Below are 12457 nucleotides of genomic sequence, written 5' to 3' on the forward strand. Positions count from 1 at the left end.
TAAAACGAACTTCTTTAGTTTTCTTTTTGATAGTTTTCAACTGAATTATAGCAAATTCTCGTGTTAGAGTCTTCCTAAGTTTTAAAAGAAGTAAATAATTATAGAGTCGTTAATCTTTGTCCCTTGGCACTATTCACCTCAATCGACGGCAGCACGCACGATAGAGCAGCAGCAATTGCTTTTTACATGTTTTCTTCCATTTGTCTTCTATCTTCGTACGTCGCTAACACATATTAAGGGAGACTGATTCGGCGCGCGTATTGAGTCACTGGTTTCTGCTATAGTGCTCCCTAAATTGCCTTTCTTAAAACATCTCTTCTACAAACTAAAATATTCACCTACTCCAATAGAAATACAAGTCTGTCATCTTTTTATGTTTTCCCATCTTCTTTTCCTTATTACAAAATAGAAAACACAGCAGAATAAAAAATTTAATATTATCAAAAATAGTCAGATTAAACTAATAAAATCATCTGTAAAAATCAAATTCTTAACAGATGAAATCTACCTTTCACAAATAACAACAAGAATGGCTCTATTAATAGAATTTTAGTTTCCCACCACCAGCCCATCCGCACCATCGCTATAAATAGCGATTTAGTTAGCAAAGTATGTTAGCTTCGGTTTGTTCCTTCTTCTAACGTGCTTTCTAACTGGTGTTACACAAATCCATGAAATCTTTGAAACCTCAGTCGCAACTACTATTGTTCTCTGTATTTTCCCTATCAACTGCAGACCAAAGGAACGATACTGTAATTTCTAACGTTCTTTCATCAGAGCCTAAAAACATCGTTCTCCTCACAGATCGGTTGCGGAAACACTGGTCTAAGCAGAAAGAACCGATATATGCGTGTGGATTGTATAACATAGTCGAGATAGAGACGAGAATGTAGCGCCGTTTCTGCTTGCTGCTGCTGCTGCTCAACGGCTTACGGTCATATATCGTAGTTCACTGTGGCTGCTCGCTACAGCACCATGACTACTACTCTAGTCGTCAACTAGTCGTCACGCGTGTCGTATATATTCTTTCTTCCTCTGTGTGTATGTGTGTGTATGTGCGTGCGTACGCGCGCGTGCGTGTGGGTGTGCATTTAACGTCGTGTCGTGTTTTTCGCGGAGAATCGCGCGCGATCGTTTGGTTTTCCTATTGTATACCTGGGTCGTATACCTTGATCGATCGAAATCAATTTTCGTGTGCCTGGTCCCCGCCAACCATCTCGCTTTGTCCCTCCCGGGTTAGGTTGCAACGGTTGATCGTCACGTATACACGTGTACTTGCTTTGACTGGAATAAATTGAATCTGTGTTAATTGGATCGCTCGTTTCAAAGAGACATGTTGAGAGGTTATATCGTTTTATAGAAGCATATTTCGATCGGTTTGTACATATGCACCTACATTTCGCATCGTCTCTATTCAGTGTTTGAATCTTTCTGTAGTAATTTGTTTTGTTAGATAATCTATAAGTACAGCGGAGTGGTTCTTTCCGGTGGTTAATCATGATTAATCATAAGAACGTACATATCTGCGAGGATTACTCAATATTGTGAAAACGATCGTAAGATCTCGTCTTTCAGTCGATTCGATGTTTCGAGCGTAAATATCGTTCCCAGTCGTCGCCGAGGTGTCGCTGTCGTATGTGTGTCGGGCTCGGTGCACGAGTACAGTACCGTTCGAAATATAGCTACGTAAATACATACATACGTGCCTTCGTATAAATACACAAAGCCTGGTCGGCAACGCGGAGAATCTCGAATTCCGAATCGATTTCGTCGGATAAATTCCTGAACACGCTACTGTGTGTCTTCAAGGTCGTAATTGTGTAACGAACGTTTAAGATCTCTCGACTGTATTCCGTGGAGCACGGAGCATAAGTTGCAGTTGCCACTGGCAGCAGTGCCTCGGTCGGACGCGGTGCTGTGTCACAAGAAGCTGCGTTTGTTTTTCGACTCGAGTTCGCGCGCCTCAGGTTTATCTTTAACCGTTCCACGGTCCATCTTTCGATTATATAATCTGGGGTAGATCGTCAACTACAATAATCGACTCGACGGTTTATTAATCGAAATGTAGTCTCGAAGCGTACAGTGAATATTTCGAGCCGCGCTCTCGGACATGATTGCGTAACGCATGTAAATTACAATTGTCTTGTCGATAATGTTGGCGTTGTAGCGCGTTCGATCAACGTCGAACCTTTCAGTGCTTTTTCTGCGAATCATTTATCGAATTCACGCACAGTTCGTCGCGTTGTGTAACGTACAACAGGTTAATTAAACTGCACGCTGTTGATCACAATTGTATTGCTCTGTCGGTAAAAGATCGCGGACTCTGCGAGTTAGTGATGATCTTTGACTTTGTCGTGAAATATTTTTTATCACTTTTTGTCAATTTTTTATATCAACACGCGATATATTGTTTAAAAATGTATTTAGTAAGATTCTATTGACAATTTCCTTATATAGTCATATAGTTGAGTTAGTGATATATATATATAAAGTAGTATTAGGTAGATAATTTTACATAGCTATTGTCGTTTTTCTAATTTTCTTGTAATACCAAGGATTATCTATAAATATGTATGTTACAATTGGCGGAAGAGTATTCGTGATCAAAATGGCACGCAAGGTTCTACTAACGGTCGACCAATATTATCGAAGGTCTAAGCCGCGAACATGATTGTGTAATAACGTGTCCGCGTCTTATGCCATTATTGCACTCTTAAACGCATCATCACGTAACTGTCCTCTCGGTAGCATCGGTGTCGTTCAAGAACTTTTAAGAAGCTTGTATAATCGACTGATTTCGTGTATTATTTCTTTAAGTCAGCATTTTAATCGTGTGTTACATCGGTAATATCGTGTGTGATGTAAACCTTTAAAATTACCTGTAAACGCATTTTTAAATGTATAATTCATTAAATAGCCTTGAAAATTAGTGAATAACAAATATTAAAGTAAGAGAATTAATTCCTTTACTGTGACAAAAAAATAAAGAATTTAGTACACATAAAATAAAAATAATAAACTCAATACGAATCTCCAGATAATTTAAAAAGAATAAAAAAGGCCGCGTATTCTAATAAATAGTTTGTCCCACGTGAGGTTAATATTACGCGTTCACATGACGTCACGTGACGTAACCTGTACGTATAGAACAAACAATCTCAACAGATCAGTTTCGTCGTCACTCGTTGCTCATTTAAAAAATTGCAATATTCGAAAGTGATCCATTCAATGTTTATCCTTCACGTGCTAGTGTGAATTGCTAAAAACGTGTCGAAAGTTGTTCATAAAAGAGAAACATCGATTTTAATTACATGCTTAAAGGTGTTATATTAACTGCAAATAACGAGTGCGCCCCGACGCCGCCAGAGCGTCGCGGCACCGGGGACAGGCTATTATTAGAGACGTCTCTTCTCCTCATTTGACTTTTTAACGGAGGAAAGTGGTATCAGCTGACATCCCTTACATAGACGATTCATCGTGGAACATTTTTATATTCGACTATCGATATCATTTAGAAATTAATTGAATCAACTAAACCAATTGTTCCATGATATATAACTGCAAATATTTTTAATTAAAACTTTTATCTAAAAAATATACACCGAAAAAAAATCGAATAGCGCGCAAACATAAAAGATTTTCTACAATGTCGGAAAGTGTTTCTCCCGTCATAAAAAAGAGGAAGGGGAGAAAAAAATGAAAACGAAGGGCTAGTTTGCACGATGAGAATTAATTAATCCAGGCTGGCGGTGTGTTAGAAGCATTGAAACTAGTAACGCGAAAACGACCGTTCTTTTGTTTCATCCTCTCCTATTGTCCTTTAACGTGACGGGAATAAAACCTACGAGAGAGGTAGTCCAGGTGCCGGTCGGAAAGCAATTTGCCCGTAGGCTTGACGCGTTTCTCTCTTTCCACTGTCAGGCTCAATCACACTTTCCGCGAAGCAGAAAACACTTCCGTCGAGAGTTAAATTAACGAGGAGGAAGCGTGGCGCGTCGCCTTGTGATCTGACATTCTCAACATAATCGAATCGTCCGCGCGTGCATCGTATTGTGCGCAAATCGAAGCTTAAAACTGAGAAAATTCGTATCTTCATATAATCGCATAAATTAATAGAGATAAACGTTTTAAAAGAAGAACATTTAAATCCATATCAATTATTAAATTACTTCGTATCTATTTAAATTGGTATTTATAAATTGACGAAAATAGGAAGATTCAGTACGCGCGTTAATCGAACATCAGACACGAGCGACGCCATGACAGTTTTCAAGAAGTCCCTCGTTTAAAAGAAAATATATGCCAACGCGCATTAAAGGGGTTAATTAAGGGAAACCGCGGGTGTATAAGTAGAAAAGAACAACGAAGGAGACGAACAACATGAGAGCAAAAAATAGAAAGGGAGTAAAGATAAAGAGTCGTGGGCAAACGAGAGAGCACGAACGAGAGAGCTAAACGGAAGCGAGCCAATATGAGATTACAGGGCAGTTGGGGCTCGTGCCAGATGCGCGTTTACACGGGCCCTGAATACTGTAAATGCACTATCTGGTACGACATCTCTCCTGTCGCCGCCACCAGAGTAACGGTCACCGAGCTGCTGCTTTTCGGCGGTGCGATAAATTCCAAAAAAAAAAAAAAAAAAAATAAAAGAGAAACTTTTCGATTATATACATAACCTGAAATGACCAACGCTCCTTTTCACCGGATTAATTTTTCGCTTAAGAAAGTAACTACAAATGAATATTCCATGTTTAATCCTTCGAGTAAAAATTTACATTATTTCATTAACCCTGCTGCATTCTTTCGGTCATACCCGATTCAATTGTAGTTTCTTAATGTTAAAATATATCTCAAGTTTTAACAAATCCGTTGCTTCAATTTCATGCTAAAAGATCTTCTTAAGAAAGAAGGAAAATTGAAACATAAGAATCGCAATAAGGTTAAGAAATATAACGAAATTACATTTTGTTTTTCATTAAAAGTAATTTTCCTATCTTAGTATTAAGTTGTTCATGATGACTCGAAGGGTTAAACAGGTTATGTCATAATTATAGTGTATTTTTCAACATTCATTTGTAACTTTAACTTTAATTAGTCAATTGTCTTCGAATTATTTAATGTTTGTTGTGCATATGAAAAAGAAATTGTATAAAGAATACTTCTAAATATGAAAAACTTGCAAGTTCGAATGCGTGGCGTTGAGGTAAACGGTTTGTAGAGGGGCGACTCGATTGTGTTTCGCGATGAACAACGAGGGTGAAGATCGCGTGTGTTTGTAATTTCGCGTCTCTATCCTCGTTTCTGTATCATCCCAGCTGAAAAGTCGACGCGTCGCCGCACAGTGTCATTGAAAACATTACGGAGATACAATGTCATGTTACGTCACGCTCGCGAAGACGGATCGGGGAACAATTGGATACGCGAAAGAACACGGGATTGCGTTACTCGCAAAGTGTATCGTGTTCTTATTCCGGTATCACATGACGTTTTGGCTAATACATCGAAGCTCGTCAATTTTATTTATAGAAGTTATTTAGTAAATTTGATATATCATAATTGGACTGCAGATTTGTATGCATTTATGGGGAACCTGGGAAAAAATGTACATAATATATCAAACAGAATACGTATGATATTCAAAGTAAAACACTTATTATAATATTTCCATTTCATTAATTACATTCATAAAAATTCGCAGTCTAGGCATAATTAAATATAAATTTAGAAAGAGTACTTGAGAGATCAAAGGACTATGATTAAATGCTACTTTCGATTAAATTTAGAGAAATACATTTATTTGTACATTCTAATGAATCACTTGTAAATATTAACTTTTATCTCAAACACAGTCGTCAGGGTCAGTATATCAGTTTGATATGATGCCTTCTTGTTGACTGATGAAGTGTTGTTGATCTGCTTGAGTCGAATGATAAGATTCTTTCAGACTCAGTACGAAATATATTTTATTATTGATAAAGGAGGAATATATCAGTTTATGAGGTGATTTGGTATATTGTTATTTGTACAATAGAATTTCTTTTTAAGCTGAATAAATATGTATTGAGAACCTGGACTACTACTGGATTTGATGCTAGAACTACCAAACCAATAAAAATGACTGTCATCAAAGTCTTTGTATTTGCAATTACTAAAATATTTTAGTAGTTATATAGTAAAAGTAGCAGTTAAACTTTAATTCCAATTAGCTATGTATAACATTATGATTTTTTACCTAAGAAGTATAATAATGTAATAAAAAATATCTTGCTATTTTATTTAAGCTGTATTTTTAATGTAAGAATAGATTTTAATTGAGGATGAGGAGAAAATATGAAATAGTGATAAAATTAGAAATAAATCGGATAGTAGTCCAGGATCGAAATTTCCTGTTTAACGACGCGTATCGTGCCAGAGTGTGCACGTCGAATCTGTGTATGTGTGTGTATGCGTGTATACAGCAGCAAGTTAAATTTGGGATGTAGAATGAGATTGCGAAATTTATAATCTAAAACGAGAGTGTAAAGCATCCATAACGAAACATATACACATATACACACAAACATATTTTATCTTTGATAATGTTGGAAAATCACATTACACGATCTATATAAGTATATATGTATTAACTGCTACATAGCAAATACTGCACAAGCGAGGTTAAGTGAATAAAAGCGACTGTATGCTAATTTTAAATTAAGCCAGGTAAACCTGTACAGCTTTCCTCTTAAAGACCAGGCCAGAGAGAATACTTGTATGCACGTTACATGTGGTTTATATTCTGGTTTAAAATTCTGTACTTCATGTTATATGTCTCTTAAAATCCTGTCTATACGAAATATATAGTAACTATATACAACTGCTTTTAATTATTCATTCAATTTGTACATTTTGGTAAAATTCACTTATTTACAAATCGATTAAAGTGGATACTTATGAGCGTATATTATACATACATAGAAACATAAATAAACATAACAAGTTCTAACACAATAAGAAAAAGCAAAATTAATTAGTACACCGCTTATAGTGACTCACATTAATATCCTAATACCACCGGCAATTATTATTGTACATACTTTATAATCACACTAAATTTTAAAAAAATATTGTACATTTATCATCTATTTTCACCTATTTTTGAATTCGTCAGGTTCTACCCTTTATAAAAATAATTTTTTTCAACTACCAAGTGACCTAAAAGTTAGAAAATTCTTAAAAATGGACATGTCATATCTTCCCCGTGTAGTTTTCATATCAATGTAAGCCGTAAAAGCCTCGTAACAACCGGTACTTAAATCTAGTGACATATAACTCACGGTAGCCAAGAATAAAACTAGTGGAAAACATCGAAGACACGCCGTCAATAATGCGAAATTCTCGAACGCGAGTCATTTTTCTGCGTCAATGGCACAATAGGTATTGTGGAGTTCATGGCTGGTACAGATTTCACGATAGTTACGTCCGTGCAACACAATACCGTGAACCACGCGCGATACAGACGTACGCACGAGATATGGGAAACCTGTTTGGCCCACCGTGGCGCTTGTGTCGCAATAAATCTTCGACACGTTTGCTCAGCAAAAGAATTTCTCCGACTCTAGCGTGAAGTCAACGCGCCTGATATTTTCTACAACATACAGTGGCTCACGAAAACATTCGAATGCTTCTAGAAACCTTTTACGAATGTATTGTATATATTTTATATTGAACATTTTGAAATTTGATTAGTATTATAATGATTACATTGATAAAGTTTGAAGCAAAACTAAAAATCTATTATTATTATTATTCTAGGTATTTATTCCAACTATATACAATATTCCGTAGGGATCACAAAAGTATTTAAACAATTATCCATTGTATCGTTAATAAGTCTTAATATTCAGTAGAACCATTTTTAATTAGTTAGTATTACACCATTTAACTTATATATTGGAGATTCGTGCTGTATGCTAATTTTTTACTAAATATCTTGCAATAAACGTCTTGTTACTTATATATACTTTTTTAGATTGGTTCCAAATTTTACCGATATAATCATGGTGTCCTTCTTTCATTTTAGTGATCATGGACTTTCAAAATGTTTTATATAGCACATAATATGTACATAAAAATTTTCTATGATAAGTAGCCACTCCTCCGATCTTTTATTTTTTGCATTTTTGTGTCTTTCCTGTATATATCGTAAATGATTACGTGTTCTTGGAAGAGTTGAATAAAAGAATCAGTAGAGCGTGTAAACGAGAGTATCGGTTCGCGGTCGACTTGTTTTTTTTTTTTTTTTGTTCTTTTGCTCCCATTTTTTCCCCATCGCTCTCGGCCGTCGGACATCGTTTGCGCATAGGTGATATTTATACCCGTGACTTATTCGTTTCACCACTTTCTGGACCTTCTACAACTTCTGACACATTTCAGTTGCTGTCACATTGCATAAGATGCGTGCACCACTTGATGACTTTCTTTCATTTATCGTGAAGTCAGTTATTGGACTGCGGATTTTTATGCATGTAGGGGAAATTTGAAGATGCACAATTATATAGAGAATGCGTAAAATATAATATGTTATGATATTTAGTAAATAAGAAAATTGCATACGCAGATTCCATTTTTTATTATATTCATAAAAGTATGACTTTTCATAAATATTTACAGTCTATTAATTATATAACTTTTATAATTTTCGATTAATTATTCTTATATAGATCTGATTAGCGGCAAGAGTGTTTCAAACAAATTCCTATCTATAAATGACATGGATCTTCTGCTTAAGGTCCATTATAGGTGGTGGTGCTTTCGCGGAACTTTCAAGAACGTTGATTTCCATGAAAAATTCACAATTATATATATATAAATTTATCTATCTATTTTTATGTGATTGAATTTTGAACAATATTTTCATATATAAATATATGAATATCTATATTCAAGGATAATATAGAAGAAAGATTTTTGAGAAAATTTGAAACACTGTTGTTGCTGATATATTAGGGTAACATAAGTAAACCATTATAAATATAGCAGTGATATTGTCGACCACTATTATCTCAAACTGTCATCATTTTTTGTCGCTGCTCATTGTAATTATAATGACAATAAAAATCATATACTGTGCCGCATCCTTCTCACCATTTCATTTCATACCGCCACCTCTCAAAGTCGTTGCTTCCCGGAACCTCGATATCATTTTAGCAAGTTATTCTTGACCCGGTAGAAATGCTCTTTTTCCTTCCCTTCCAGACATACTCGATGTACAAGGTACATACATAATTATTTTGTATATATTTCATGCAAATTGTACTTTTTTATATAAACAATATTTAAGTTTAGTTTTAAACATATGTATTTAAAAAGTAAAACAGATTTACTTAAAAAATTTAATTAGTATTCCTTAATAATATTCATAATTTTAATTCTAAATTTTATTACAATATTAATTCATATTTTGAAACTTGGAAATCATGCAATTATAATATGAGAAAGAATTTGAATAATGAATCAAAGTTAATCATAGTTAATTAGTTATTATTTATAAAAAGCAATATAGATAATATGGTTGAAGAATAATAATAACAGATGTTTGCTCTACTAAAACATCTTATTTTTTTTAATATTTACTCTACACAACATGCCACTGTCAATGTCACATTGAAGATAAGTCATCCAATATCTGAGAAGTTTAATATAGAGATGGATTAATTGAACAAGGGATGAGGAGAAGAGGGTTAGCCAATAGATGGAAAGGAGGGGGCAGAAACCAAGAATACTTCGGTTAAAAATAATCAGCTCTCTTACTATGGATGGTGAGAAATTTGGGAGCAAGGTCAATCGATAGCAGCGTAACTTCCTAAACATGTGTATTGCTCAGTTTATTTAAATATCCTTGGATCGTTAGCGGATGTGTATTATTTCTTTGAACTCTGAGATGTAACGTAGATAATTTTTTTTTTCACTTGCTAGAAACATTTTATATCTTTTAATGTATCATCAGAAGATAATTTTGTAATAAAGAAAGAAAGAGGATAGTGAACAAATTGTTGACCTCTTTATAGTGAATATTGAATAATAACAATTCATTTTTGGATTCTTTTTCATTTATAATTCTGTCAATAAACTGCGGTCAAAGTTCCATCACGTGCTATATAATTTCTTGCTACTACTTCCTACAATATTGGTAAACTTTGGAAAACAAAATTTCGAATAATTTACATTAAACTGTAAAAAAATTTAAAAGCTATTTTACACAGTATTGTATTTGAATCTACACATTAATGTTCTTGGAAAATACATTAGTAAATACATAATCTCGCTTCATAAAACACAAGATTTCATTTCAATAAAATTAGTTCTGAATAATCGACAATGATGAAAATATTTTTGAAAATTGGTAAATCTAAAAACTTAAGAAAATGACTAATATCATAGTAAGGTTAGTATTATCTTTATGATTTTGAATTATAAAATAATATTCACCTACTATATATAATAATACATCGATGTATTTTAAATTCATTGTTTATTATTATGTACCTTGTAATCGTCATAATCGTTATAAAAATACGTACACGACAGTACACTTAAAAAACTCCCTAGCATCAGGAAGAAGCTGCGTTTCTATTATGGAATCCACCAGCGGAACTGCTTGAAGAAGAGAGATACGTTTGACGTCAGAAGAAAATCCTTGGCCGAAGATTTTTGCGATTGGCATGTTGGCAGTGTTGTTAGCTGGTTGTGTGGCTATATTGTATATACGACCGCTATCGGCACTGCAATTATGACGATTGCAGATCCGCAACCGTGATTGAAAACACAACTTCAACAATCATCATCAAATAATGAGGACGAAGATTTAAATCAATATTTTCTAATTATCACATTAGCGTATTTCAATTGAAACATTTTATGTGTGAGGATTAAATATGTTCTACTGACAAACATAATATATTTTCAGGTTTATTCTATGTAGATACATATGTACATAAAAAATATTTCTTATTTAATGCTAACTTTAATTCTACTCAAATTCAGAAATTTCAAAATCGAGTTAGACTAAGGAAAACTAAGCTAAATATAATTAATATAACAATTAAGTTGAAAAAATTGTAAAACTTAATATTTGTAGACTTAAGAATTTCCTAAATGTAAAATTACATAAAAGTTTATTTCTCAAAGGCTATCATGGTTGAAAGTTCATCTCATTTTTTAATGAAAAATTGAATTTGAACATTCCAAATTCAATTAAATAAATCCCTCGATATAATACAGCAATATAAAATTGTTTTTCCGGTGATCAGGAGGGTAAAGTCAAACGAAAAGCCAGCATTCGGTTTCTAAACAAATATATGCAAGCTTTTAATATGGTGATTCACGGTGACTTACATTGTCTGTTCCTCTCTGTTGCAGATCTGCCTACGTATCCTTTGGAGGATTACTGATGAGGTTACAGGGTGACGCAAACAACCTACACGGTTTTGAGATCGACCAGCACATGTATCTACTAATGAAAAAATTGGCGTTCTAACTGCATTAAATGCGCCGCAATTATTGATTTAGGAAATATATGCATATTAAATGCATTCTTTTCAAGGAGAACGTTATTATTAATCAATCTAGGACAAAGATGATTGAATTGTTAGAAGTTATTAATGGTCGATATGATTGCAGAAAGAAATATCTTGTATATTGTAATAATTGAGGAAACAGTACATTGACGTAAAACAGGAAATATGTATTCTGATTTCTAGCTGATCAATCACTATTCATATTTTCCAGTTCACGACTCATTACTATGCATTGTCACTGCCATTGCGATTTTCAGATACATGCTAACTAATAAAGGTATTTTTCCACGTAAAAAATAACCTTCTAAATATAAACTCCTAACCTATCCAGTTATTCTTATTAAAAAGTACCATAAAAATTACAAGAATTAAACAGTTGTTAAATAAAATGGTTACTAACTGTTGATTAAATTCTTGGAAAACAAACAAAGCATGACAATTTTCAGGCAAGTTTGTAGTAGCTTTACAACACTGCGATTGACCAGTTAAGTTGGTACATATTTAAATAAACTGCTTTGCTCCTTATTACCGATAGAATTACAGGCAGTTCTTGTAATTAGACTATAAAGACCCGTAATTCCGCATTCCTTTAATTGCGAGCAACTGATTCAATGAAATAAAATATTTTTGCTCACTCCTGTCTTTTATAAAAGTAACTATTAAAAGACAATATTTAGTTCATAACATAAAATTTTCAATAAATTCATCAAATCTTAAAAAAATAAAAGAGATTTGTAGAAGAAAAAATCTATGTCCTTTTTTTTTTTTTTTTTTTTTTTTTTGTAATGCTGCGCGTACAGGACGACGCCATTTTGGAGAACAACGGAGCCAAGACTAAATGCGTGATCCAATCGGAACGCGCGCAGCTTCAGTGAACACGAGAGCAAGAAACGAAAAGA

At 33.8% G+C, this 12457-nt stretch overlaps 1 protein-coding gene across 4 annotated transcripts in view; it reads left to right on the forward strand.

The window, feature by feature from the left end:
* The window catches only part of Rpb8 (DNA-directed RNA polymerases I, II, and III subunit Rpb8), a 72340-nt gene extending 60482 nt beyond the window's left edge, over nt 1-11858 (forward strand). For all 4 annotated transcript variants that reach the window (XM_072012739.1, XM_072012742.1, XM_072012743.1 and 1 more), the window contains one exon: nt 11401-11858. In XM_072012739.1, coding sequence (XP_071868840.1) covers nt 11401-11518 — 118 coding nt within the window. In that variant the 3' untranslated portion in view covers nt 11519-11858. The remainder of the gene's footprint in view (nt 1-11400) is intronic.
* Nucleotides 11859-12457: the final 599 nt, after the last annotated feature.

Source organism: Bombus fervidus, chromosome 11 (genome assembly GCF_041682495.2).
Source record: "Bombus fervidus isolate BK054 chromosome 11, iyBomFerv1, whole genome shotgun sequence".
Lineage (NCBI taxonomy): Eukaryota > Metazoa > Arthropoda > Insecta > Hymenoptera > Apidae > Bombus > Bombus fervidus.